The sequence below is a fragment of the Pipistrellus hanaki genome, assembly GCF_964339955.1.
Source record: "Pipistrellus hanaki genome assembly, chromosome: 20".
NCBI classification, from domain to species: Eukaryota; Metazoa; Chordata; class Mammalia; order Chiroptera; family Vespertilionidae; genus Pipistrellus; species Pipistrellus hanaki.
Genome location: NC_140522.1, coordinates 11,426,296 through 11,451,774, shown reverse-complemented (window position 1 = coordinate 11,451,774; position 25,479 = coordinate 11,426,296). Strand labels below are relative to the sequence as shown.

Here is a 25,479-nt window from a genome sequence, read left to right as displayed (position 1 = left end):
AAATTCTGTTATTCCCCTAGCACTACATTCCGTGGGCACTGAGTCACAGAAGCCAGGTGCTTGGCCCCTATTCTAGTGCCCTCCTCCACAGACACGCACTCCCAACTCACCCCTTCGTTTTTAAAAAACCTTTATTGTTGAAAGTTTTATGTATGTCCTCCTTTTTCCCTCATCAACCCCTGCTAGCCACCCCCACCCCCTGCCCTCACCACCCTACTGTCTACGTCTATGCTAAGTGACCCCTTCTTAACCTCCCTTCCGTGGCCCCTTCCTCCCCGTCTCTGTCCCGAAGGCCACTCCTTATCTGGGTTCCTGGCATCTCTTCTGGTCTGTGAGCCTCTGCCTGCCTGGCATCCTGCCTCCAGCCCCTCCACCCACTGGTGTGTGTCCACATAGATGTTCAGCAGCATAGACTGTACCTGAAACCCTGCAGGTCCATGTCGAACACACAGGACCACATCCGCCTTCCATCGAGGCTGCTCATATCTAACTTGCTCCCCTTTCCCTCCGTTCACTGCAATCCTGCCTCGCGTTTTCAGGTCTGTGGGCACATTCTGACATAGGTCCCTAAATGAGACACCCCCACACCTGGGACAAATAGCCTCCATGCAGACACAGGAGGCACTAGAGGACGGGGTGCCACCACCTCCCGCCACCTCCTGAACTAGGATACGGCCACGTGGCTCTGTCCCCTCCCAGGCGCTGTGCCGTCGGCCCCTCTGCTCCTCACGCTGGTCCCTCCTGCTTATCTGCTCTTGGCCCGCACCTCCCAGCCTTCCCCCTCAGGCATCTTCTCCAGGACGCGTCCCTCATCCGGGCTGGGCAAAGGCCCTCTCTCTGTGCTGCCATAGACCCCGGTGCACGCGTGCTCTGTCTCTCCCCTCCACCGCTCTCCCCCCCCCCCCCCCCATCAATGCCTCACTCTACATCTGGGAAATGTTGGCAGGTGTTGGACTGAAGACGTCGAAGGGCACACTGTTACTCATAGCTGTGGACGGGTCTCTGGTGTCCATTACAAAGCAAACGCAGAGAACAGCGGTGCCATTGTAGACGCAGCAGACATGGGAGAAGGCCTCGCCTGTTAGGACTTTCGCAGATGTTACCGTTGCGGCATGGAAGGTGACGGTGTGGTCATAGAGGTGGGAGGCGATGATGGGCAGCGAGGCCAGGGCATCATGTCAGCTGGGCTAATCGTACAGAATGCAGACACCTGGGAGCCTGCGGGCCTCTGCCGTCATTCGCCTAGGGGGGGCCTATGTTCAGTCAGCTGTCAGGTGACTCTAAGTGAATACCCACTGCGCGCGGCCCTGCCAGCAGAGAGGAGAAGCTGGAGGAGCAGCAAGGCTGGGTTTGATGGAGAGTTGGAGACTTCAGTTTCCCTAAAGCACGGCTGGCATGGATGGGGTGTGCCTGGGTACCTGTGTGTGTGCGTTATTGCTGGGGGGAGGAAGAAGTTGCATGCTGTGGCTTCCCAGAGTGAATTAAAGCATCTGAAATATATATATATATATATTATTTTTTATTATTATTGATTTTTTACAGAGAGGAAGAGAGAGGGATAGAGAGTTAGAAACATGGATCAGCTGTCTTCTGCACACTCCCTACTGGGGATGTGCCCGCAACCAAGGTACATGCCCTTGACCGGAATCAAACCTGGGACCTTTCAGTCCGCAGGCCGACTCTCTATCCACTGAGCCAAACCGGTTTGGGCTGATATATTTGTTAAAATAGGCGTATCCCCAGTAGTTCAGCTCCCACTGGGGATAAGGACAGGTTTTCTCACATTAAAGAGATCTCTGAAGCCCTTTCTGCTGTCGGACAGAGGAGGAAAGAGTTCCACGATGTGTACTCGCAGACAGGAAACCCGTGCCCAGTCTAAAGGCTGCTGCACATTTACTGAGACTGGAATCTCCCTTCTAAGCACTCAGGAAGTCAGATAGTGAAATGAATGTCACAGGACGTGTTTTGGGTTCGGGGATTAGGCTGTGATTGGGGACAGGTGTACCTTTGTCCCCCGAATGTGACTCCAGAAGCAGATGGAAGCTGATCAGGAGGTGTTGGCTTTATAAATCCTCGGCGGCTGGCTTCATGGCATTTCCAGGGCCAGAAGCATGAGGAGAGAGGGCGGGGCCATCTTGCAGCCCCTGGTGCCATTTTGGAACCCGGGATTGGATCAGGACCCATCGGACATCAGCGCACAGAACCCAGACCTGTGCTGGGGGCAAATCTGAGACCCGGTGCTGTCTCCATGCTAGGTCCTCCTGCAAGATGCCGTAGCTCAGTGAGCAGCACCCCAGCGGAGCCTCTGCGTGCACTGGGCACCCATTTCCAGTTCCCCTGTGGCTTCCGTGAGCCGGCCTGCCCCCTGTGCACCCTTCTCCTCCTGCTCAGAGGGGACACTCAGACCATCATCTGGAAATGTTTACGCGGCTCCACTGGGCCTCTGTCTGCAGGCTCTGTAACAGCCTGCATACTTGGTTTATGAGATGGTTGCAGAGCGTGGAGGTGGGGCCGCCTGCCAGACGTGGCCAGCCTTTTATCTCTGACATCAGAAGAGGCCCCTGGCTGCGGGCCAGGTCCACGCGCTGGAATATACAGTGCAGACGTGGGCTTGCGGGCGGTGGGCGCGGGGGGCTCACCGAGATGAGCAGAGCATCTGGGTTCGGAGTGTTTGTGGGGGTCCCTCAGGGGCATGAAGTGGGGCAAAAAGATCTGAACTGTGGAATCCGGTCCCCTCCCCTCCAGCCCTTCCCTCCCAGCTCTTAGGAGCTGCCTCCAGACCCCCCAGGGATCGCCCTCTGGGGTGACCCAGCCCCCAGCTTCCAGGAATGGCTCTCTGCCTGGATTGATTCACCACAGGAGGTTTTCCAATAGCTGGAGGAAGGCTGGCTTTTCTCCAGGGGAGACAAATGCAATTCCGGTCTCTTGCTTTTTGAAAACATGACAGCTGTTAGAAATCAGTCTCCTCCTCACACCGGGACGCGTGCCTTTGACCTTTCTGCTTGCTTGGCCTGTGGCCGGAGCATTTTGGGGGCCGCTTGGCCAGGCGGCAGTGGGAACCCGGGAGCTGGAGCCGACCGGCCCCTTAGAGGTGGGGGAGCTAGGGGAAGGCATCTGGGTGCAGGCACAGGTTCTGGCGTCACGGTAAATGGCTTCCTTATCGATCGCCCTGGGAAAGCGCGTCTAGACTGCTGTTCAGGACTCATTACCTGAAGGACTTCTACCCAGCTGCCTCCTGGTTTGGGGCAGCAGATGAGAGAATCTGATGGCACTTGAGGTGGCAGATAAGCGGACACCTCACTCGCTGAGCGTGGAGCATCGCCCGCTGTCATTGCACACCCACGTGGGAGTGGGACCGGGTGAATTAAACCTTCATCCACGCCCCGGGCTGGCGGAGAGCGGGCTGGGCTGGGCAGTCCTCTGCGTACCGGCTCTGATGGGCATTTTGCACTCGAGGAACCTCGGCCTAAGCAGAGTGGAGGCGGTTGCAGTTAGCTGCACACCCACAGGTTTCCAGGTCTCCTATCAGGATTTCAGGTCCCTCTTCATGCACAACAGACACCATATATACAGGTGACTGGTGGTGTGGAATGATTAGTTTCCATCTCCATAGCAACCTTCCTCAAGTTCTCACCTGGGGGAGCTGAGTAGTTAGCATCCAGGAGTTCCAGCTGGCCAGTGGCAGAGCTGGGGGGGGGGGGGCGGGAAGCTGCAGCCCCCCACTTCCACACATTCCCATGCCAGGAGCACGGAGCCCCCTCATGCGGGGTTCATCCTATTTCTAAATGTCTCTGCCGAAACCACGTTGAGATGATCCTGACCTTCGCTGTTGCCCCTTAGACCCAACTTTATCTTCCCGCTGTGCACAGAGGGGAGTGGAGGGCTCTTCCTGGGAAGGAATTGGGAGGGAGATAGAGGTGTGGCCTGTCGGGGCGAGGGCTGCGGTTCGGGTCTCCATGAGAACAAACCTGGGTGCTTTATCCTCAGCCTGTTGCCATGAGGACGGGTTTTCCCGTGGAGTCTTTGCATTTTTCCCAGGCTCCAACCTCCCACCTTGCGGTGTTGACACGCAGATTGGCAGCCTCTGCCGGGCGTCGGGAACACAGGGTCAGAGCCAGCGGGAAAGAATGTGCAGGCTGAGCCACGGCCTTCTGCACCCTCCGCAGTCCCAGCGTGCCTCCGGGGAACTTATCTCCCCAGGGGGAAGAGGGGAGGGAGTTCTCCTCCCTAAAAGTGACCGCCTTTGTTATCCGCCGTCCTGCTAGCGCCCCCTCATGCTGCAGAAGAGGCAGGGTTTCCACGCTCCTCTGAAGCAGGTAGATGCTGATCTGAAAATGTCCTTGATGTTAACCTGACTTGACCTAAGCAAATGCGCTCTTTCTCTGAGCAGTGAGCACTGGGCGGGGAGTGCCTGCACAGGGGAGTGGAGGGAGTGGAGGGGTGGAGTGGAGTGGCTTCGGTGGTTTTAGATGCCCAGCCGCATCCACCAAGACTGCGGCCATGCTCCTCGCAGCCCGAGGAGCATGTCCCCATGCCTGCCACATTCTGTGGACCCGAGAGCCACCCTGAACCCGCAGCTGGTCCCATATGTGGCCTCGTGCACATTGGTCATTGCCATAGAGTCCTGCGTTTGCCTGCAAAGCAAAGCTCATGGGCATTGGCAAATGCTGGCAGCGACAGTGGGGACATCAAGTTCAATGGCAACTAAGCAGTGGCGTTGCTGGTGGCTCCAAGGGGCGTCCCCTTGCAGGACTTGCTTGGATTGGACGTGGTGCTCCTGGTTGCCCTGATGCTTCTCGGTTGCGTTGGCATGACCAGCTGGCTGAGAGGGCTGCCACCTGAGAAGGGGGCCTCTCTGCTGGGGTCAGCCAGCTCAGGGGCTGGGGAGGGGGCAGCCGGAGCCCTGGGCTCTTGAGAGGACAGAGTTGAGACCCCTGTGCCCCCTCTGTGGGCAGCCCCGTGGCACTGAGGCCACGTGCATGGTGAAGCGGAGGAGACATCAGGTTGCCACGATGAGCTGTGCGCTGGAACCGCACCTGCATGGCGTCTCTCTCGTCCTCCTTACTGTCTGTCCTCGCTGTCATCGTGGTCCCCGCTGGCAAGTGCATGGACAGCGGTGCCTGCGGAAGTCGGCGGCCATTTTTCTGGTTCTTCGTGGATGGAGAGGCGTTGTTGGGAGGACTAAATGGAGGAGGGGGTACAGGGTTGGGGTGTGGCACAGCTGGTCCTCCCTTACACTGTCACCCGCGCTACCCTCCGTTAGGGTCAGACCAGGCAGGCCCCGGTGGCCCCGATCTCTAGGCGGCTGTGCCATGCACAGCAGAGCTTCTAGAAGGTGACAGGAAGGAGCTGGAAGCTGTATCTGCTCAGAGAATGGTCCTCCCTGAGGAAGCTTAGCCTCGGGGAGAGGCCGCCTCTTGCCAGGGCTGGCAGGTATAGAGCAGGAAGTCACACCCACACGGTGTGACTCCCACCCTGGTGTTCCTTTTCCTGAGCTCCAAGGATTAGGCTGAGCCGCATGAAGTCGAGAACATTCCTTCTTTCTCCTGTCTTCGGCGTCCATCAGCTCCTGCACTGCCTGCCGGGTGATAAGATAATAGTGGATGCTCTATTTTTAACCGCTCTTTTTCCACTTCACAGGCGAGCCTCTCCCTCCTCAAGTTACATCCGAGCTGCTTTCTGTTGTTCTTGCCAAAGGAGGTGGAAATTGGTTCCAGCAGAGGTGCTTCCTCTGGATCTGGAGATTGCAGATGCTGTTGTGTGTAATTTATTAGTCCCAGTGCATCATCCGTGAACCAGAGCCCCCCCGTCAGGGCGCTGCCCTTAAATTCCGTTTCCCTGGGGATTTCGAATTTCAGGTTCCTAATCTCTCTCCTAAGTGCACACGTTGTATTTGAACCGCATTCTGCTTTAAAAACAAAACAGGAAAGACACACACACACACACACACACAAAAAAAAAAACAAAAAAAAACCTCTTCTTTTAAAACACAAGTCTTATTGAATTACTGGAGAAGTTTTAAGCATTTCATAATGTTCTTTCCCATCCTGTGCTCCTCTCTCCAGTCCCGTCTAATCAGAGTCTGCGTGAGGTGGGGAGAGCGGGAGGCCTGCAGAGCACATTGCACCCCCTCTTTAATGGGAACCAGCTGAGGCCGGCCCTGCGGGGGCTTCAACATCAAACACACATCTGTGAGAGCGCACCCAATGCAGCGCGGAGGCTGCGTCTCCTGTCCAACCCTGTGGAGCCCGTGGTTGCTCTCCGACCCTGTGGGGCCCCAACTGACCCGGTGAACCCATAGTCCCTTCTGACCCAGTGGAGCCCGTGGTTGCCGTCCGACCGGTGGAGCCCATGGTCACTGTCCGACCCCGTGGAGCCCATGGTCACTTACCCGGTGGAGCCCGTGGCCGCAATCTGAACAAGTCGAGCCCATGGTTGCCATCTGACCCAGTGGAGCCCATGGTTAGTGTCTGACCCGGTGGAGCACGTGGTCACTTCTGACTCAGCAAAACCCATGGTCACTGACCCGGTGGATCCCATGGCCGCCATCTGACCCGGTGGAGCCTGTGGTCAGTGTCTGAACAGGTGGAGCCCATGGTCAGTGTCGGACCCGGTGGAGCCCATGATCACTGACCCGGTGGAGCCCGTGGTTGCCGTCTGACCTGGTGGAGCCCGTGGCCACCGTCTGACCCAGTGGAGCCCACGGTCAGTGTCTGACCCAGTGGAGCCATTGGTTGCGGTCTGACCCGGTGGATTCGTGGCCACCATCTGACCCGTGGCCACCATCTGAGCTGGTGGAGCCCCAGGCCACCGTCTGAGCTGGTGGAGCCCCAGGCCACCGTCTGAGCTGGTGGATCCCGTGGTCACTGACCCGGTGGAGCCCATGGCCACCATCTGACCCAGTGGATACCGTGGCCGCCATCTGTCAGTGTCTGACCCTTGGAGCCCATGGTCAGTGTCTGACCCGGTGGAGCCCATGGTCAGTGTCTGACCCAGTGGAGCCCGTGGCCGCCATCTGATCCAGTGGAGCCCGTAGTCAGTGTCTGACCCGGTGGAGCCCGTGGCCGCCGTCTGACCTGGAGGAGCCTGTGGCCACCGTTGGACCCGGTGGAGCCTATGGTCAGTGTCTGACCTAGTGGAGCCTATGGTCACTGACCCGGTGGAGCACGTGGCCGCCATCTGACCCAGTCAAGCACGTGGCCTCTGTCTGACCGGGGAGAGCCTGTGTCCACTCTCTGACCCTGTGGAGCCCGTAGCCGCCATCTGACCTGGTGGAGCCCATGGCCAACATTTGACCTGGTAGAGCCCATGGTCGGTGTCTGACCTGGTGGAGCCCATGGTTGGTATCTGACCCGGTGGAGCCCGTGGCCGCCATCTGACCCATTAGAGCCCGTGGCCGCCATCTGACCCGGTGGAGCCCGTGGCCGCCCTCTGACCAGGTGGAGCCCGTGGCCACTGTCTGATATGGTGGAGCCCATGGTCAGCGTCTGACCTGGTGGAGCCCGTTGTTGGTGTCTGGCACGGTGGAGCCCATTGTCGGTGTCTGACCTGGTGGAGCCCGTGGCCACCATCTTATCCAGTCGAGCCCTTGGCCACCGTCTGACCCAGTGGAGCCCGTGGTTGCCGTCTGACCCGGTGGATTCTTGGCCACCATCTGACCTGGTGGAGCCCATGGCCACCGTCTGACCTGGTGGAACCCGTGGTCTCTGACCAAGTAGAGCCTGTGGCCACCATCTGACCTGGTGGAGGCTGTGGTCAGTGTCTGACCCGGTAGAGCCTGTGGTTGCCATCTGACCCGGTGGAGCCTGTGTCTGGCCCAGTGGAGCCCGTGGTTGCCATCTGACCTGGTGGAGCCCGTGGCCACCGTCTGACCCGGTGGATCCCATGGTTAGAGTCTGACCCGGTGGGGTACATGGTTGCCATTTGACCCGGTGGAGCCCATAGTCACTGACCCAGTGGAGCCCATGGTCACCATCTGACCCAGTCGATCCTGTGGCCACCATCTGTCAATGTCTGACCCTTGGAGCCAATGGTCAGTGTCTGACCCGATGGAGCCCGTGGTCACCGTCTGACCTGGTGGAGCCCGTGGTCACTGACCCGGTGGAGCCCATGGCCACCATCTGACCCAGTCGATCCTGTGGCCACCATCTGTCAATGTCTGACCCTTGGAGCCAATGGTCAGTGTCTGACCCGATGGAGCCCATGGTTGCCGTTTGACCCAGTGGATCCCATGGCCACCGTCTGACCCGGTAGAGCCCATGGCCACTGTCTGACCTAGTGGAGCCCATGGTCAGTGTCTGACCCAGTGGAGCCCGTGGTCACTTACCCGGTGAAGCGCGTGGCCATCTGACCCAGTGGAACCCATAGTTGCCTTCTGACCCAGTGCAGCCCGTGGCCACCGTCTGACCCACTGGAACCCATGGTCAGTGTCTGACCCGGTGGAGCCCATGGTCAGTATCTGACCCTTGGAGCCCATGGTTAGTGTCTGACCCTGTGGAGCCCGTGGCCGCCATCTGACCCAGTTGAGCCCATGGCCACCATCTGACCCGGTGGAGCCCGTGGTCACTGTCTGACCCGGTGGAGCCCATGGTCAGTGTCTGACCCTGTAGAGCCCGAGGTCAGTGTCTGACCCGGTGGAGCCAGTGCTCGGTGTCTGACCCTGTGGAGCCCGTGGTCACTGTCTGACCCGGAGGAGCCCGTGGTCAGTGTCTGACCCGGTGGAGCCCGTGGTCAGTGTCTGACCCGGTGGAGCCAGTGCTCGGTGTCTGACCCGGTGGAGCCAGTGCTCGGTGTCTGACCCGGTGGAGCCTGTGGTCAGTGTCTGACCCGGTGGAGCCCGTGGCCACTGACCCGGTGGTGCCTGTGACTGCATTCTGACCCTGTGGAGCTCGTGACCACCGTCTGACCTGGTGGAGCCCATGGTCATTGTCTGACCCAGTGGAGCCCGTGGTTGGTGTCTGACCCGGAGTTGCCCGTGGTTGCCTTCTGACCCGGTAGAGCCCGTGGTCACTGACCCGGTAGAGCTCGTGCCTGACCAAGTGGAGCCCATGGGTGCCATCTGACCCAGTGGAGCCCGTAATCGGTGTTTAACCCGGTGTTGCCCGTGGTCCCAGTCTGACCCGGTGGAGTCCGTGGTTCCCTTCAGACCTGGTGGAGCTCATGTCTGACCAAGTGGAGCCATGGTTGCCGTCTGACCCAGTGGAGCCCATGGTCGGTGTCTGACCAGGTTGAGACCGTGGTTGCCTTCTTACCAAGTGGAGCCCATGGTCACTGACCCGGTGGAACCCGTGACCGCCATCTGACCCAGTGGAGCCCGTGGCCACCGTCTGATCTGGTGGAGCCCGTGGCCACCCACCTTCTGTCCTGGTGGAGTTCGGGGCCACGGTCTGACCCAGTGGATCCCATGGTCAGTGTCTGACCCGGTGGAGCCCGTGACCACCATCTGATCCAGAGAAGCCCGTGGCCACCGTCTGATCTAGTGGAGCCCATGGTCAGTGTCTGACCTAGTGGAGCCCGTGGTCACCGTCTGACCCGGTGGAGCTCGTGTCTGACCCAGTGGAGCCCGTGGTTGCCGTCTGACCTGGTGGAGCCCCTGGTTGCCGTCTGACCTGGTGGAGCCCATGGTCAGTGTCTGACTTGGTGGAGCCCATGGTCAGTGTCTAACCCGGTGTAGCCCATGGTCCCAGTCTGACCCGGTGGAGCCCGTGGCCACCATCTGACCCGTGGAGCCCGTGGTCACCGTCTGACCTGGTGGAGCTCGTGGTTCCCTTCTGACTTGATGGAGCTCGTGTCTGACCAAGTGGAGCCCATGGCCACCGTCGGATCCGGTTGAGCCCATGGTCAGTGTGTGACCTGGTGGAGCCCCGTGGTCACCATCTGACCCGGTGGAGCTCGTGTCTGACCCCGTGGAGCCCGTGGCCACCATCTGACCTGGTGGAGTCCGGGGCCATGGTCTGACCCGGTGGATCCCATGGTCAGTGTCTGACCCGGTGAAGCCCGTGGCCGCCATCTGACCCAGTGGAGCCCGTGGTCGCCATTTGACCCGGTGGAGCCCATGGTCAGTTTCTGACCTTGTGGAGCCCGTGGTCACCGTCTGATCTGGTGGAGCCCGTTGCCGCCATCTGACCCGGTGGAGCCCGTGGTTGCCTTCTTGCCAAGTGGAGCTCGTGGTCACTGACCCGGTGGAACCCGTGACCGCCATCTGACCTGGTGGAGCCCATGGTCACCGTCTGACCCGGTGGAGCTCGTGGTTGCCATCTGACCTGGTGGAGATCATGGTCAGTGTCTGACCCGGTGGAGCCCGTGGCCACCGTCTGACCCTGTAGAGCCCGTGGTCAGTGTCTGACCCGTGGAGCCCGTGGTTACTGTCTGACCCGGTGGAGCCCGTGGTCAGTGTGTGATCCAGTGGAGCCCGTGGCCGCCATCTGACCCGGTGGAGCCCGTGGCCACCATCTGACCTGGTAAAGCCCGGGCCACCGTCTAACCTGGTAGATCCCATGGTCAGTGTCTGACCTGGTGGAGCCCATGGCCGCCATCTGTCCCAGTGGAGCTCGTAGTCGCCGTCAGACCTGGTGGAGCTCATGTCTGACCCAGTGGAACCCGTGGTTGCCCTCTGACCCGGTGGAGCCTTTGGCCACCGTCTGACCTGGTAGAGCCCATGGTCAGTGTCTGACCTGGTCAAGCCCATGGTCAGTGTCTGACTTGGTGGAGCCCGTGGTCACCGTCTAACCTGGTGGAGCCCGTGGTCCCAGTCTGACCCTGTGGAGCCCATGGCCGCCATCTGACCCAGTGGAGCCAGTGGTCACCGTTTGACCCTGTGGAGCCCGTGGTCATGGTCTGACCCAGTGGAGCCCGTGGTCATGGTCTGACCTGGTGGAGTGTGTCCCCCAGACATGCTCAGCCAGTCTGGCCAGACCCCAGCCTCATTCTGCTGAAGCAGCACAGGTCTCTGATGCGCTGCAGCCCTGGGCACCTGCAGGTGTGCTTCCTGCCCTCAGGCCCAAAGGAAGGAAGCTGCTGGCCAATTGGATGCAGTTGTGTTGAGTGGCACCTTTTCATATATGGTGAGATGATCTCATATCATCTGGTATCGATTTCTCACAGCTAAAGGGATGACGCTAGAGAACTGATTTATCAGCTGTGTCTATGGGAGCATAGACGGCCTCACTGACTCATCCTGGGGTAGATGGGGCAGGGGTGTGTGGGGAGAGGTGTGTGGGGCAGGGGTGTGTGGGGCAGGGATGTGTGGGGTGGGGGTGTGTGGGGCAGGGGTGCATGGGGAGGGATGTATGGGGAGGAATGTGTGTGGGGCGGGTGAGCCGCAGGAGGCGCAGGATGATGATGGAGGTAGGAGCCAGGAGAGTCAGCAGAACCTGCTCCCAAACAGCCTCGATGCTGCTCTCAGAGCCGGAGCTGACGGGGACTTCTCATGCTGGGAGAGTCCCGCTGGGTCCCTCACCAGTGTCTGGGCCTTTGGTATGCTGACAGGACAGCAGGGACACCCCTTTCTCACATCATCACCGTATACCAGTCAACAGTAGAAACAGGCGAGAGGGAAGTGTGGTGTGAGAAGAACCACCTCCGTTTCCTTGGTGTGGAATTAGGTGTCTTATTCTTAGGATACTGCTCCTGGGATTGTGGGCGATCACTCCTCTCTCTCCATTCATCCGCTCTGTCACAGACATTCGCTGCGAATGCGTCCCCTGCGCCAGAATGGGAATACAGAGCCGATGAGGTCATGGTCCCTCCAGGAGCTCTGCAGCGAGCCTGGCGATGGGGAAGTCCATTATTAATGACACTGGACGTACAGGACAGGCAGCAGATGGCCGTGGCCAGAGGGCAAATGAGAACAGGTTTCCTGATAGGGGCCATTGGGGCTGGGTCCTAAAGGGACTCGGGGAAGGAAGCCAGAGCAGTGAGTGGAAGTGGGCGCCCAGTGGAGCAGAGTGGGACTGGGTGGGATGCGTGCGGGATCTGGGAACTTGGAGTCAACTTTCACCATGTGGAGCCCTCCGGAGAGTCGGAAGCTAGCTGTCAGAGAAGGGAGCTCCTTCCAGCTCCAGTGTGAAGTGCTCTCGAGAGCTCTTGCTCTGGATGTCTGGAAGCACTAGTAAAGCTTGCCTGCTCTTTGGATAAGTAAATAAAGTCTTTGGCGCACCCAGAGAACAGCTGGTCCGGTTATGAGGAGATGGTTGGGAATATGATGGCAGTTTAGCTGCTCTGCCTGGACCCATAGTCTCACCCTGCTTGGTGGAAGAATTCAGGAACCCCACGTGAGCTCCCTGCTGGAGGATTTGACTGCCCTTTTCCAAGTGCCAGTGCTAGGAATACGGTAGGACCCATGCGTTGAAGGTGTTTTGAACTTACTATCTCCCAAACACGAGTTTCATCTTGAAGCAGCCAGGGAGAAAAACAAATCCAAATCAAACATGAAGATCCGGGAAGAGATAGGCCCCGGAGCCAGAGAGACGTGGATGTGAATCTCACGCGTGGCAACTGGGGACAGAAGCCTTTTCCCCGCGGTTCCTTATGACTTAGGACTGTCTGTGCCGCAGGTGTAAGTTGTAGGTATTGATTGCCAGAGGCTGTGAGGAATCATGGAAAGACATACAGGAGGCACCCAGATCATTGCCAAATAAATATGTTTCCTCCTTCAGGTCCACTCTCCAGACTGTTATCTGAGCATTTGCTACATAAGAGATTGTATGCCAGGTATTTAGGAGAGGCTGGATCAAAGAAGAACAAGACCTTCCTTTAGCTCTGAAATGGGGACGATGTGCCCCTGGCCAGGTGGCTCAGTGGTCTGGGTGTCTCCCCTGCACCAGGAGGTTGCTGGTTCAATTCCCAGTCAAGGGCACATGTCCGGGTTGCAGGCTCCATCCAGGGGAGTGCAGGAGGCGACTGATCGATATTGCCCTCTCACGTTTCTCTCTCTCCCTCTCCCTGCTTCTCTCTCTAAAAATCAATCAATAAACTATTAACAATATAGAACAAATAATAAGACGGGGAAGATGGGACATGCACAACCCGGGAACTCGATCGCGCTGGCCTCCTGGTATTCCTGGGGCAGCTGGGCACCTCCTGCCTCGCCTTGGCACCTGCTGTCCCCTCTCCCTAGACTTGTATCTCCTCCTCCTTCATCTCCTTCAGCTCCTTCCTCATATGTCACCTACTCAGGGGGGCCTTTCCTGGCTGTTTCCTTAACATGGACCTCCCTGAGGCCAGGCTGCCCCACCTTGGGGATCCCCTCTTCCTGTTTGTTTGTTTTGCCCGTGACAGATACATACTTTCCGTGTGCGTGTTTCCTGCCATTCCATCCCTCTCCTATCTCTTCAGTGTGAACACTGCTTGTCTGATTTCTTCCCTGCTCTGTTCTCAGAGACGCCCTCTGCCTCCCCTGCCTGGGGCCTCTTTTCCGCGCTTCTCCGTGGCCCCAGCGTTTTTCTGCCTCGGCACCCGAGAGAGGCGTTCCTTTCCCCCAGTCTCAGGCGCTTGCTATGACAGCAGTCTCACAGTCACTCTGTAACCAGCCTTGGTGGCAGTGAGTCTCCAGGGAGCAGGTGCAGGTTGTACCTCGGCCATCAAGGTGATTGGAGGTCATCTCCTAGGAAGCTTCTTTCGCTGACACCCATTGAGGAGAGCGTGGACCTCGAAGAAGAGAGCTCCTTCCCCTTCGCTTGGCTTCTCTTTGTGTCTGCCCATCAACTGGCCACGGTGACAGAACCCGGCACCAACCGCTGCCCGTGTGGTGTCCGCAGCCACACGTGGCCGGGGACTCTGGGGACAGACAGGAAAAACAGGTACCTGCTTGCTAAGCAGCAGGACAGACCTTTAGCAAACGTAACTCACACTTTTGTCTTTAATTGCTTTGTAAATTGTTGTCTTTTCATTGATGGATGGATTTTAGTTTTTGCAAAAGTAAAAACTGGTTCACAGCCATGGGTATGATGGTACTCGTCTCCCTTCCCCAGCCTCGTGTTGATCGATACTCCATATTAATAGAGAGCTAGGTCTCCCAACAAGTGGTTCTTTCACTTCTCCCTCTTCCCCGTCAGGTCTTTCAGAGATAGAGACAGAGCTATGTCTACATGTATGTATCATACTATCAATTCAGACATTGAAGTGTATGTTTAATAGCTTTCTGTGCATTCTTTGTGGAACTGTTGTCACAATGAGTTTTATAAGAACATTACCGTCACCCCCAAAATAAACCCCATTCCCATCAGCAGTCACTCCCCAGTGCTCTCCACACTCTCCCACAGTCTTAGCCAATGACTCACCCACGTTCTGTCTGTGAGTTTGCCTCCCGTGAACATTGCATCTAAGTGGAACCATGGACTTGGTAGGCCTTTGTGATGGGATTCTTTCATGTAGAAGCATGTTTTCAAACATGGTACTTGTCTCCCTTCCCCAGCCTCATGTTGATCGATACTCCGTATTAATGGAAGCGTATTGATGGAGATGTGTCAGCATCTATCTGTGCTTCTTTATTACCAGCTAGTATTCCATTATATGGATGGGCCACATTTTATTCATTCATTAGTTGATGAACATTTGGCTTGCTCTTATGAATAATGCTGCTATGAACATGTACACACAAGTTTGTGTGTGAACATATATTATCATTTCCCTTAGTTATATGCATAAGGAGTGGAATTGGTAAATGATAAGGTAAGTCTATGCTTAATCTCTTGAGAAACTTCCCGACTGTTCTTCAAAATGATTGTCCCATTTTCCACTCCTTTCAGAGCATATAGGAGTTCCAGTTTTCCCTATCCTCGCCAACACTTGTTTTCTGTATTTTTCACTGAAGCCATTCTCCTGGGTGTAAAGTGACACCTCATTGTGGGTTTTTTTTTTTTTTTTGTTTTGTTTTGTTTTTTAATATATTTTATTGATTTTTCACAGGGAGGAAGAGAGAGGGATAGAGAGTTAGAAACATCGATTAGAGAGAATCATCGATCAGCTGCCTCTTGCACACCCCCTACTGGGGATGCACCCGCAAGCAAGGTACATGCCTTGACCGGAATCGAACCCGGGACCTTTCAGTCCGTAGGCCGACGCTCTATCCACTGAGCCAAACCGGTCCCAGCTCATTGTGGTTTTGATTTGCGTTTCCCTAATGGCCAAATGGCTTGAGGATGTTTTTATGTGCTTATCGGCCATTTGAATATCGTCTTTGGAGAAGAGTCCAGTTAGATCCTTGGTCCATTTCTCAACCGAGTAATCTGTCTTCCTTCTTCTTCTCTTAATTGGCCTGCGCAGGATGCAGACATGCTGGCTGGTGATGAGAAAGTGTGGAAGGAAGTTCAAGAATCCTTGAAGGAAATCGAAGAACTAAAGGCCCAGAGAAGTATCCTTTTTCCCTGTGGGTGAGGCGTGCTGTTGGGACTGCTTCCTTCTTGGCTGGAGTCTGGTGTTGATGAACCCAAGGCCAGGGTTTGCCTTCCCAGTGGGCTTTATCCACTCACACACACAGTGGGGGTCAGTAAATCCGTAAATTAATAGGTATTTTGGAGCTGATTAATTCCCAAGTGGCTCCACTCTGTCCCCCTTTCTCTCCCCCCAATCCTCCGATGGGGATGTAAAGTTTTCATGGGAAAGGGAGTCTGCTCTGCCATTGAGGGTCTGCTGCGGGGCGGGCTCGCCAGCCCCAGTGGGTCCAGGGCACTCTGCGGAGCAGCAGGAGCAGAAGCAAACACCCAAGCCAGCGCCGGGACTTGAGCAAACACACGTCGGCATTGGCCGGGGGAAAGCTCCGAGTTAAAATTATTCCAGTTTTTGCTCACCGGGGTGTTTTACAGGGAGGGCTGGCTGTTTTCCGGGAGACAGCTGCCAGGGCTGCGAAGGGAATTGGCACGTGGTCCCCTCCCGCTTGCCTCACCGGGGGAAGGCAGATGTGTTCCCATCAGGGGCTGCAGTGTGTCTCCTCCGGCCTTTGCTTCTGAGGCTTGTCAGCTTCAAACCCTCTAAAGTGAGCGGGACCCTCTGGAACGGGAAGGTGGATAACAGAGGTCAGACATCACAGTGTTCAGATCAGAGCAGCGCCTCGCCACAGAAATGTCTGGCGTGTGTCAGAGGCAGGCATGTCCCTCCACGGTGCGTCAGACGTCTGATCCTGGAGGGAAAGCCACAGAGGTGAGCCGGCAATCTGTTACAGAGCCAGCGCCGCCTCCGGGAGGCTCGCTCAGCAAACTGACACACACACAGATGGACCCAGAAGACTTTTCTTCCCGTACCAGGGCCCGCTCCCCGGGACGGGACTCGTCCTAAAACACAGAGTGCGGTGCCCAGCAGGGTGATCTGGGCCAGCCTGGGCATCGCCCCAATACTCGGGGCGAGGTGTTGGCCTCCAGAAGCCGCCCCCCGCCCCCCCCCCCGGAGGAGCGTGTATGTCCCGTGAGGGTGAGCGAGATGTCCGTGCCCCCGATTCAGCGGCTGATGGGTTTATGGCCAGTGCTGGCCAGTGGTTGGCGAAGCAGCGGCTGATGGGTTTATTGAGTGTTGGCCAGTGGTTGGCGAAGCAATGGCTGATGGGTTTATGGCCAGTGCTGGCCAGTGGTTGGCGAAGCAGCGGCTGATGGGTTTATGGCCAGTGCTGGCCAGTGGTTGGCGAAGCAGCGGCTGATGGGTTTATGGCCAGTGCTGGCCAGTGGTTGGCGAAGCAGCGGCTGATGGGTTTATGGCCAGTGCTGGCCAGTGGTTGGCAAAGCAGTGCCCTGGAGATCTGGATGTTGGGGAAGGTCCATACTGCCGGAAGGAGGGAGGAAGGAGCCTGGAAGCCCGCCTCTGTCCAGGGCGGGGCTTGCTGAGTGGGACTCAGAAGAGGCTTAGAGTTGGGGGTGGAGGGACAGGGGAGCCCTGGATGGCGAAGAGGCTGATAGTGTAGGGGAGGACATCCGATCAGACTCCATCCACTGATCAGCCTCGTCCCTCTCGGAGGTCTGACCGGAAAGAGAGGGAGAGCAGTGATGTGGGTACCCAGCCCATTGGGTGCCCCCCACTGAGTGCCCTGCCGCCATGGCTGGCACCCAGAGCTTGCTGTTCACAGTGGGACACGGGATTTTTTAAACGGTTACACACGGCATGTCCGTCTTCACAGTGACATCGGGCACTTCCATGTCTGGCCTGCCTCAGAGCGCTTAGCTTAGATGTGCTGAACCTCAGATCAGACAAATGGCAGAACAAAGTTAGATAGAAATCCAGCTTTATCCGGTCAGAGGCCTGCACTTCTGCAACATCTGGAATCTGCTAACTTTCACCCAGGAATTCAGCATGAGGGCAGGTGGATTGGGAGCTGCAGGTTGAAGGTGGGGGAGGGAGGGCGGGCCTGCCCCCTCCCAGCACCTTACTGGGCCTCACGCGTGGGAAAAAAGCCACGTGGGGCCTGGCAGGCGGCTCGGTTGGTGGGAGCGCCTCCCGCACTCCGAAAGGTCGCAGGTTCTGTTCCCAGTTGGGGTGCTTACGGGAGACAGTCCATCAAAGTTTCCCACATCCATGTTTCTCTCTCGCCTCCTCTTTCTGTAAAACCAATTTATCTAAAACCAACGTATTTCCAGGTGAGGATTAAAGAAAAATAGTGATGTCCCCGGTGCCAGCACTCCCGCTCCTGCTCTGCTTGTGGGGTGATTGTCTCAAAGGGATTCAAGCGGGTTCCACATGCCACGTCCTTGCCCTCTGCCCCCCGCTGTGGGAGGGCCAGGCATAGAGTCTGGGAAAGCGGGGTCACACCAGGCTAACAGTGAATCACTTTAAACTGAACTAACTGAGTCTCAGTTCCATGTGGCAAACAGCCTCCGTTTCCGGTGGAGTGCAGAGAGAACGCTGAGGGATGGGAGGATCTAATCCCGGGCACCGGCCTGGAGGTGGAGGAGGGCTGCTGGTGGCAGAATGCACCTCTCTCGGGGCACCTCTGGCTTCGTGCCTCAAGGTGCTCCCTGCCAGCTCCTCTGGGCAAAGTAATGGGTGTACCCCCCTCCCCCCGATGCTGTGTCCAGTGAGCACCATGCTCCTTGATGGCCAACCAGAGTGGGAGCAGGTGCTGGCACGGTGCCAGGCTGTCATCAGCAGCAACGCGGAGCGGCTCCCCGACATCAACGTGTACCAGCTGCGGGTGCTGGACTGCGCCCTGGATGCCTGCATCAGCCTGGGCCAGCTGGAGGAGGCGCTCTTCTACGGCATCCGCACCATGGAGCCCTACAGGTGAGGGGCATGGGGCCCTACAGGTGAGGGGCATGGGGCCTACAGGTGAGGGGCATGGGGCCTACAGGTGAGGGGCATGGGGCCTACAGGTGAGGGGCATGGGGCCTACAGGTGAGGGGCATGGGGCCTACAGGTGAGGGGCATGGAGCCCTATGGGTGAGGGGGGCTGGGAGGGGGGGCCATGGAGCCCTACAGGTGAAGGGGCAAGGGGCCCTACAGGTGAGGGGGCATGGGGCCCTACAGGTGAGGGGGGATGGAGCCCTATAGATGAGGGGGACTGGGGGAGGGCCAAGGCGATGTTGCTCGGCCGAAGGAGTGCCGTCCTGAAGCCACTCGCTGGCTCCTGTTCATGATGCTGCGTCTGCTCTCAGTGGGGTGTGAACAGGCCTTGTTTTACTCCTTCCCTGGTCCCTCACTCCCATGAGAAGGCCCTTTAGCGTGCTGAGTGTTGTGGGTGCGCAAACAAGAATGAGGTGCCATCTGGATGCGGGCGGTGTGTCAGTGCTGCTCACAGGGACAGGCGAGGCTGGGAGCTGAAGGAGTATAGGCCCTGCCGAGCTGGGGGCGGTGGCCTTGGCCTCAGCTGACCAGGCGAGCCAGGTCCCATCTGGCGATGGCGGCAGTGGTGCATCCCCCCTCTTCAGGGCTCTTGCTCCGGGTCGCCTTCGCGCTGATCGTTGACCTGTGACCTCCCAGATGCCAGGGGAGAGCAGGGCGGCGTCAGGGGAGGCTCTGTTGGCTGTGGCGTGTCCGGCCTCCGCTGCTCCCCCTGGGGGTGCCCTGTCCCAAGTGCCCCAGTAACTCAGGCACTTGGGTGCAGAGTCTGGGCTGAGGGTGCACTGCTGGCGGCGCAGGCCCCTGCGTGCAGGGAGCTGAGAGCGAGTTTGGAAGCCGAGTCAGCAGCCAGGGGAGGGGCAGAGCCCCGCGGGCACTATGTGAGGCTGGGAGCCACCTCCGGCCCAGCAGGAGCAGCACTGCCCGGAGGTGCCCCTGAGCGTCCGGGACCTGGGGAGTGTGTGTGTGTATGCATGTGGTAGGGGGAGGGGGAGCAGGGCACCATTCTGGGGAGCTCCGGAATCCATGCAAATGTGATGTCGGCACAGGGGGCTCGCAGTGGAGGATCCGGGCCTAAATCTGTGCACGGAACACAGGCAATGGCTGCAAGTGAAAGAGGGGCGGGAGGTGGCCAGGCTGCAGGGAGAGCCTCCGGAGACCTGAGCAGGGCCGTTCCCAGGGTCACAGGGTGAGGACAGGGGCAGGTCTAGAGCCCAGGTCACAGGGTGAGGAAAGGGCCTGGAGCCCAGGTCACAGGGTGAGGACAGAGACCTAGAGCCCAGGACACAGGTGAGGACAGAGACCTAGAGCCCAGGTCACAGGGTGAGGACAGGGGCCTGGAGCCCAGGTCACAGGGTGAGAACAGAGACCTAGAGCCCAGGTCACAGGGTGAGGACAGAGGCAGGTCTGGAGCCCAGGTCACAGGGTGAGGACAGAGACCTAGAGCCCAGGTCACAGGTGAGGACAGGGGCCTGGAGCCCAGGTCACAGGTGAGGACAGGGGCCTGGAGCCCAGGTCACAGGGTGAGGACAGGGGCAGGTCTAGAGCCCAGGTCACAGGTGAGGACAGAGACCTAGAGCCCAGGTCACAGGTAAGGTCAGAGGCAGGTCTAGAGCCCAGGTCACAGGTGAGGACAGAGGCAGGTCTGGAGCCCAGGTCACAGGGTGAGGTCAGAGGCAGGTCTAGAGCCCAGGTCACAGGTGAGGACAGAGGCAGGTCTAGAGCCCAGGTCACAGGTGAGGACAGAGGCAGGTCTGGAGCCCAGGTCACAGGTGAGGACAGAGGCAGGTCTGGAGCCCAGGTCACAGGGTGAGGTCAGAGGCAGGTGTGGAGCCCAGGTCACAGCGTGAGGACAGAGGCTGAGGACAGAGGCAGGTCTAGAGCCCAGGTCACAGGTGAGGACAGAGGCAGGTCTGGAGCCCAGGTCACAGGTGAGGACAGAGGCAGGTCTGGAGCCCAGGTCACAGGTGAGGTCAGAGGCAGGTGTGGAGCCCAGGTCACAGGTGAGGACAGAGGCTGAGGACAGAGGCAGGTGTGGAGCCCAGGTCACAGGTGAGGACAGAGGCTGAGGACAGAGGCAGGTCTGGAGCCCAGGTCACAGGGTGAGGTCAGAGGCAGATGTGGAGCCCAGGTCACAGGTGAGGTCAGAGGCAGGTGAGGAGCCCAGGTCACAGGTGAGGACAGAGGCTGAGGACAGAGGCAGGTCTAGGGTGTCAGTTCAGGTGAAGAGCGTGGGAAGCGGCAGCGGGAGCGGTGCAGGCGGAGGAATGGGAAGGTGGCGGGCAGCCAGCCCAGGTGGATGGCAGAGGCCCCAGGCCAGCCGTGACCCTGGGGTGACCCAGGGTGGTTTCCTCACTCCTTGTGGTGGAGCAGCGTGGAATCCAGACTGTGAGTCAGCTTGAATCAGCTCCTGAGAGAGCGCCCGGGGCCGGCCCGCGCCTTCCCAGGCCGCAGCGCAGTCAGTACTTGACCCTGTGGGCTCGGAACTATGAACTGAATGCAGATAAGCTTCCTCTGCACCTCGTGTCACAATGAGAGGCAGGTGCGGCGCTGGCGTTTCCTCCCTCAGTTCAGGGCTTGGTCTCCGAGCCGCACCGTAGGCCGCTGGTGAGGGATGGGTACCAGCCGGGAGGTGCAGCTGAGAAAGCCTCCTGTCTACAGGCCTTCTGACCCCATCTATCCCATCCCCCCACCTCCACCCCTGCACCTGCCCGTCCCATCCCCCTGTGCCTGCCCCATCCCCCTGCCTGCCCCATCCCCCCTGCCTGCCCCATCCCCCCTGCCTGCCCCATTCCCCTGCCCCAACCCCCTGTGCCTGCCCCCATCCCCCTGCCTGCCCCCATCCCCCTGCCTACCCCATTCCCCCCCATCCCTCTGTGCCTGCCCCATCCCCCTGCCTGCCCCATCCCCCCTGCCCGCCCCATCCCCCCTGCCTGCCCCATTCCCCTGCCCCAACTCCCTGTGCCTGCCCCCATCCCCCTGCCTACCCCATTCCCCCCCCATCCCTCTGTGCCTGCCCCATCCCCCTGCCCGCCCCATCCCCCCTGCCCGCCCCATCCCCCCTGCCCGCCCCATCCCCCTGTGCCTGCCCCATCCCCCTGCCTGCCCCATCCCCCCTGCCCGCCCCATCCCCCTGTGCCTGCCCCATCCCCCTGCCTGCCCCATCCCCCCTGCCCGCCCCATCCCCCTGTGCCTGCCCCATCCCCCTGTGCCTGCCCCATCCCCCCTGCCCGCCCCATCCCCCCTGCCCGCCCCATCCCCCCTGCCCGCCCCATCCCCCTGTGCCTGCCCCATCCCCCTGCCTGCCCCATCCCCCCTGCCCGCCCCATCCCCCTGTGCCTGCCCCATCCCCCTGCCTGCCCCATCCCCCCTGCCCGCCCCATCCCCCTGTGCCTGCCCCATCCCCCTGTGCCTGCCCCATCCCCCCTGCCCGCCCCATCCCCCCTGCCCGCCCCATCCCCCTGTGCCTGCCCCATCCCCCTGCCTGCCCCATCCCCCTGTGCCTGCCCCATCCCCCTGCCTGCCCCATCCCCCCTGCCCGCCCCATCCCCCCTGCCCGCCCCATCCCCCCTGCCCGCCCCATCCCCCTGCCTGCCCCATCCCCCTGTGCCTGCCCCATCCCCCTGCCTGCCCCATCCCCCCTGCCCGCCCCATCCCCCTGTGCCTGCCCCATCCCCCTGCCTGCCCCATCCCCCCTGCCCGCCCCATCCCCCTGTGCCTGCCCCATCCCCCTGTGCCTGCCCCATCCCCCCTGCCCGCCCCATCCCCCCTGCCCGCCCCATCCCCCTGTGCCTGCCCCATCCCCCTGCCTGCCCCATCCCCCTGTGCCTGCCCCATCCCCCTGCCTGCCCCATCCCCCCTGCCCGCCCCATCCCCCCTGCCCGCCCCATCCCCCTGTGCCTGCCCCATCCCCCTGCCTGCCCCATCCCCCTGTGCCTGCCCCATCCCCCTGCCTGCCCCATCCCCCCTGCCCGCCCCATCCCCCCTGCCCGCCCCATCCCCCCTGCCCGCCCCATCCCCCTGTGCCTGCCCCATCCCCCTGCCTGCCCCATCCCCCCTGCCCGCCCCATCCCCCTGTGCCTGCCCCATCCCCCTGCCTGCCCCATCCCCCCTGCCCGCCCCATCCCCCTGTGCCTGCCCCATCCCCCCTGCCCGCCCCATCCCCCTGTGCCTGCCCCATCCCCCTGCCTGCCCCATCCCCCCTGCCCGCCCCATCCCCCCTGCCCGCCCCATCCCCCTGTGCCTGCCCCATCCCCCTGCCTGCCCCATCCCCCTGTGCCTGCCCCATCCCCCTGCCTGCCCCATCCCCCCTGCCCGCCCCATCCCCCTGTGCCTGCCCCATCCCCCTGCCTGCCCCATCCCCCTGCCTGCCCCATCCCCCCTGCCCGCCCCATCCCCCTGTGCCTGCCCCATCCCCCTGCCTGCCCCATCCCCCTGCCTGCCCCATCCCCCCTGCCCGCCCCATCCCCCTGTGCCTGCCCCATCCCCCCTGCCCGCCCCATCCCCCTGTGCCTGCCCCATCCCCCTGCCTGCCCCATCCCCCCTGCCCGCCCCATCCCCCCTGCCCGCCCCATCCCCCTGTGCCTGCCCCATCCCCCTGCCTGCCCCATCCCCCTGCCTGCCCCATCCCCCCTGCCCGCCCCATCCCCCTGTGCCTGCCCCATCCCCCCTGCCCGCCCCATCCCCCTGTGCCTGCCCCATCCCCCTGCCTGCCCCATCCCCCTGCCTGCCCCATCCCCCCTGCCCGCCCCATCCCCCTGTGCCTGCCCCATTCTCCCTGCCTGCCCCATCCTCCTGCCTGCCCCATCCTCCTGCCTGCCCCATCCCCCCTGCCTGCCCCATCCCCCCTGCCTGCTCCATCCCCCCTGCTTGCTCCATTCCCCCCCACCCCCCTGTGCCTGCCCCATCCCCCTGCCTGCCCCATCCCCCTGCCCCATCCCCTTCCTCTGAGCCCCAGGCCACCTCTGGTGCAGGCTGTGTGGGTCCCCTCCATCGAGAAGGCACCACCTTCGAGGGCGCTTCTGCACACATTGCTGAATCCTTGTTCCCTCCTCTCTACCAAGGAAGGCTTCTTTGAAGAGCTAACATCTCCCTTCATTAAATGGATGTTTTACTGACTTGACCTTGAGTCAACCCAAAAGGTTCTTTCTTCTGTGAGCAAGGCCCAGCCCGCCAGAACGGAGTCCGTGTTGTTTGCAAACGCAGTGTTTGCAGGTCACCGTTCCCTGTGATGAGCACGGTCCTCTGACCCTGGGGACAGGTCTCCAGGCTGCTGGCCCCTCTCCCCTGGCGCTGGGGAAGGAGCTGCTGCACAGCCCACCTCAGGTGAGTGGCGCTAAGCCAGGTGCTTGCCCCGGGCAGTGGAGGCCAGTTAGGAGAAAGAGAGGGTGGCGCTGTCACAGGCTGCACCGTTTCCCTTGGTCTCCAACACAAGCGACAATAAGGATCAACGGCCCTGACGCTCCATAGCCCTTTAGCAGACAGAATGTGAAGAGAATCCAACGGTCCCTCTCTGTCACTTACTCTTACTCCGCAGAAGTTCTTTCGTGGCGCGATAAGTTCACGTTTTATATTAGGTTCTTTGTCTCATAAAGCAGGTGGAAATTCATTCACGTACAACAAAGTGTGTCACTGCTAGCTCATAGTATTTCTTCTTTGTGGATATCGGTGGTTATGTGTGCATAGTCTTCTGCCCCTTGGCTTATAAAAGTTAAGCGGAGTGGAAGTAATTTTAAAATATTTCATGTATTTATTTCAAATTTATATTCAGTCGGGTCTTAACACAGGATGAGGTGAGTTCCACAGAGTGTGCCCGTTGGTGGTTAGAACATGGACGGCATGTTCCCGCGCAGGAGGGAGGGACAGACTGCGGGAGGTGCGGGATCTCACAGAGGCAGGCTGTGCATTTAGAAAGGGAAGGAAATACATACATAAAATGGAACATAGTTTTACAATTGATTTAAATTATGGTGAATACAAATTAAACTTGCTTTTCTTTAGGAGGCTTTTTTAGGCTTTCAGAGGGACTTTCAGTATATTCATGACGTTCTGTTAGCTTAATTCTTATTGTAAGAATAATATACGTTCTAGGAAAGAATATTTATGCCTGGCTGGTATGGGTCAGTGGTTGAGCGTTGACCTATGAACCAGCAGGTCACAGTTCTATTACATTTGAAGGGCACATGCCCAGGTTGCAAGCTGGATCCTCAGTGTGGGGCGTGCAGGAGGCAGCCGATCAATGATTCTCTCTCATCATTGATGTTTCTCTCTCTCTTCCTCTTCCTTCCTCTTTGAAATCAATGAAAACTTATTTTCTTCAAAAAGGACATTTTCACAAAGAACACAAAGGTAAAAACCACCCACACCTTTCAAACTGCTGTCCCACCCCCTAAAGCTAGACGTGGTAAGTTTCTTTCTTGGAGATTTCAGTGTCTATCACACACTTCCATCCAAAATGCATTGCCATAGTCCAGTGGTTGGCAAACCGCGGCTCGTGAGCCACATGCAGCTCTTTGGCCCCTTGAGTGTGTCTCTTCCACAAAATACCATGGCCTGCGCGAGTCCATTTTGAAGAAGTGGCGTTAGAAGTTTAAAAAACTTGGCGAAGTGTGGACGTCTGTCCGAAGCCGGTCCTGCGCACCCCCTCATTCTGTGGGGCAGGCCTGCCCTTGTATTTCCCTTTGTGTTTAGTGTGAGACAGCCCTGTGGTTAGCATCCACGCTCCATGTGTGCTGGAGCCAGGACCCTCCGGTGGCTCAAGTACTTACATCTCCTGGGGTTCATGAATGAGCTAAGATTTCATTCTGTAATCGACTGCCCTAAAGCCCCATGGAGGCGCTGGTGCCTGGTTTCCCCACATTCCGTTTGTAAAGCTGCCATCTCCAGGCGGCTCCGGGCGGCATGCTCTGACCGTGGTCTGCTTTCTCCCATTCAAGGGTCTGGGGGCCTGAGACCAAGATGCCGGCACATCGGTTCCTCTGAGGCCCGTCTCCTGGGCATGCAGAGCGCCGCTCCTGACTGGGAGGTCAGAGGCTGCATCATTGGAATTGCTGCTGGCAAACCGTGGTTCATAAGCCACATGCGGCTCTTTGGCCCCTTGAGTGTGGCTCTTCCAGAAAATATCACGGCCTGAGCGAGTCTATTTTGAAGACGTGTGGCATTAGAAGAAGTTTAAATTTAAAAAATGTGGCTCTCCAAAGAAATTTCAATTGTCGTACTGTTGAT

General features: G+C 59.2%; 1 protein-coding gene across 2 annotated transcripts in view; it reads left to right on the top strand.

Annotated features, from left to right (window-relative positions):
- SMYD3 (SET and MYND domain containing 3) overlaps nucleotides 1–25,479 on the top strand; it is a 457,100-nt gene that overhangs the window by 402,126 nt on the left and 29,495 nt on the right. For both annotated transcript variants that reach the window (XM_084868939.1, XM_084868940.1), the window contains 2 exons: nucleotides 15,265–15,352; nucleotides 18,027–18,201. In XM_084868939.1, the coding sequence (XP_084725065.1) occupies nucleotides 15,265–15,352; nucleotides 18,027–18,201 (263 nt within the window). The remainder of the gene's footprint in view (nucleotides 1–15,264; nucleotides 15,353–18,026; nucleotides 18,202–25,479) is intronic.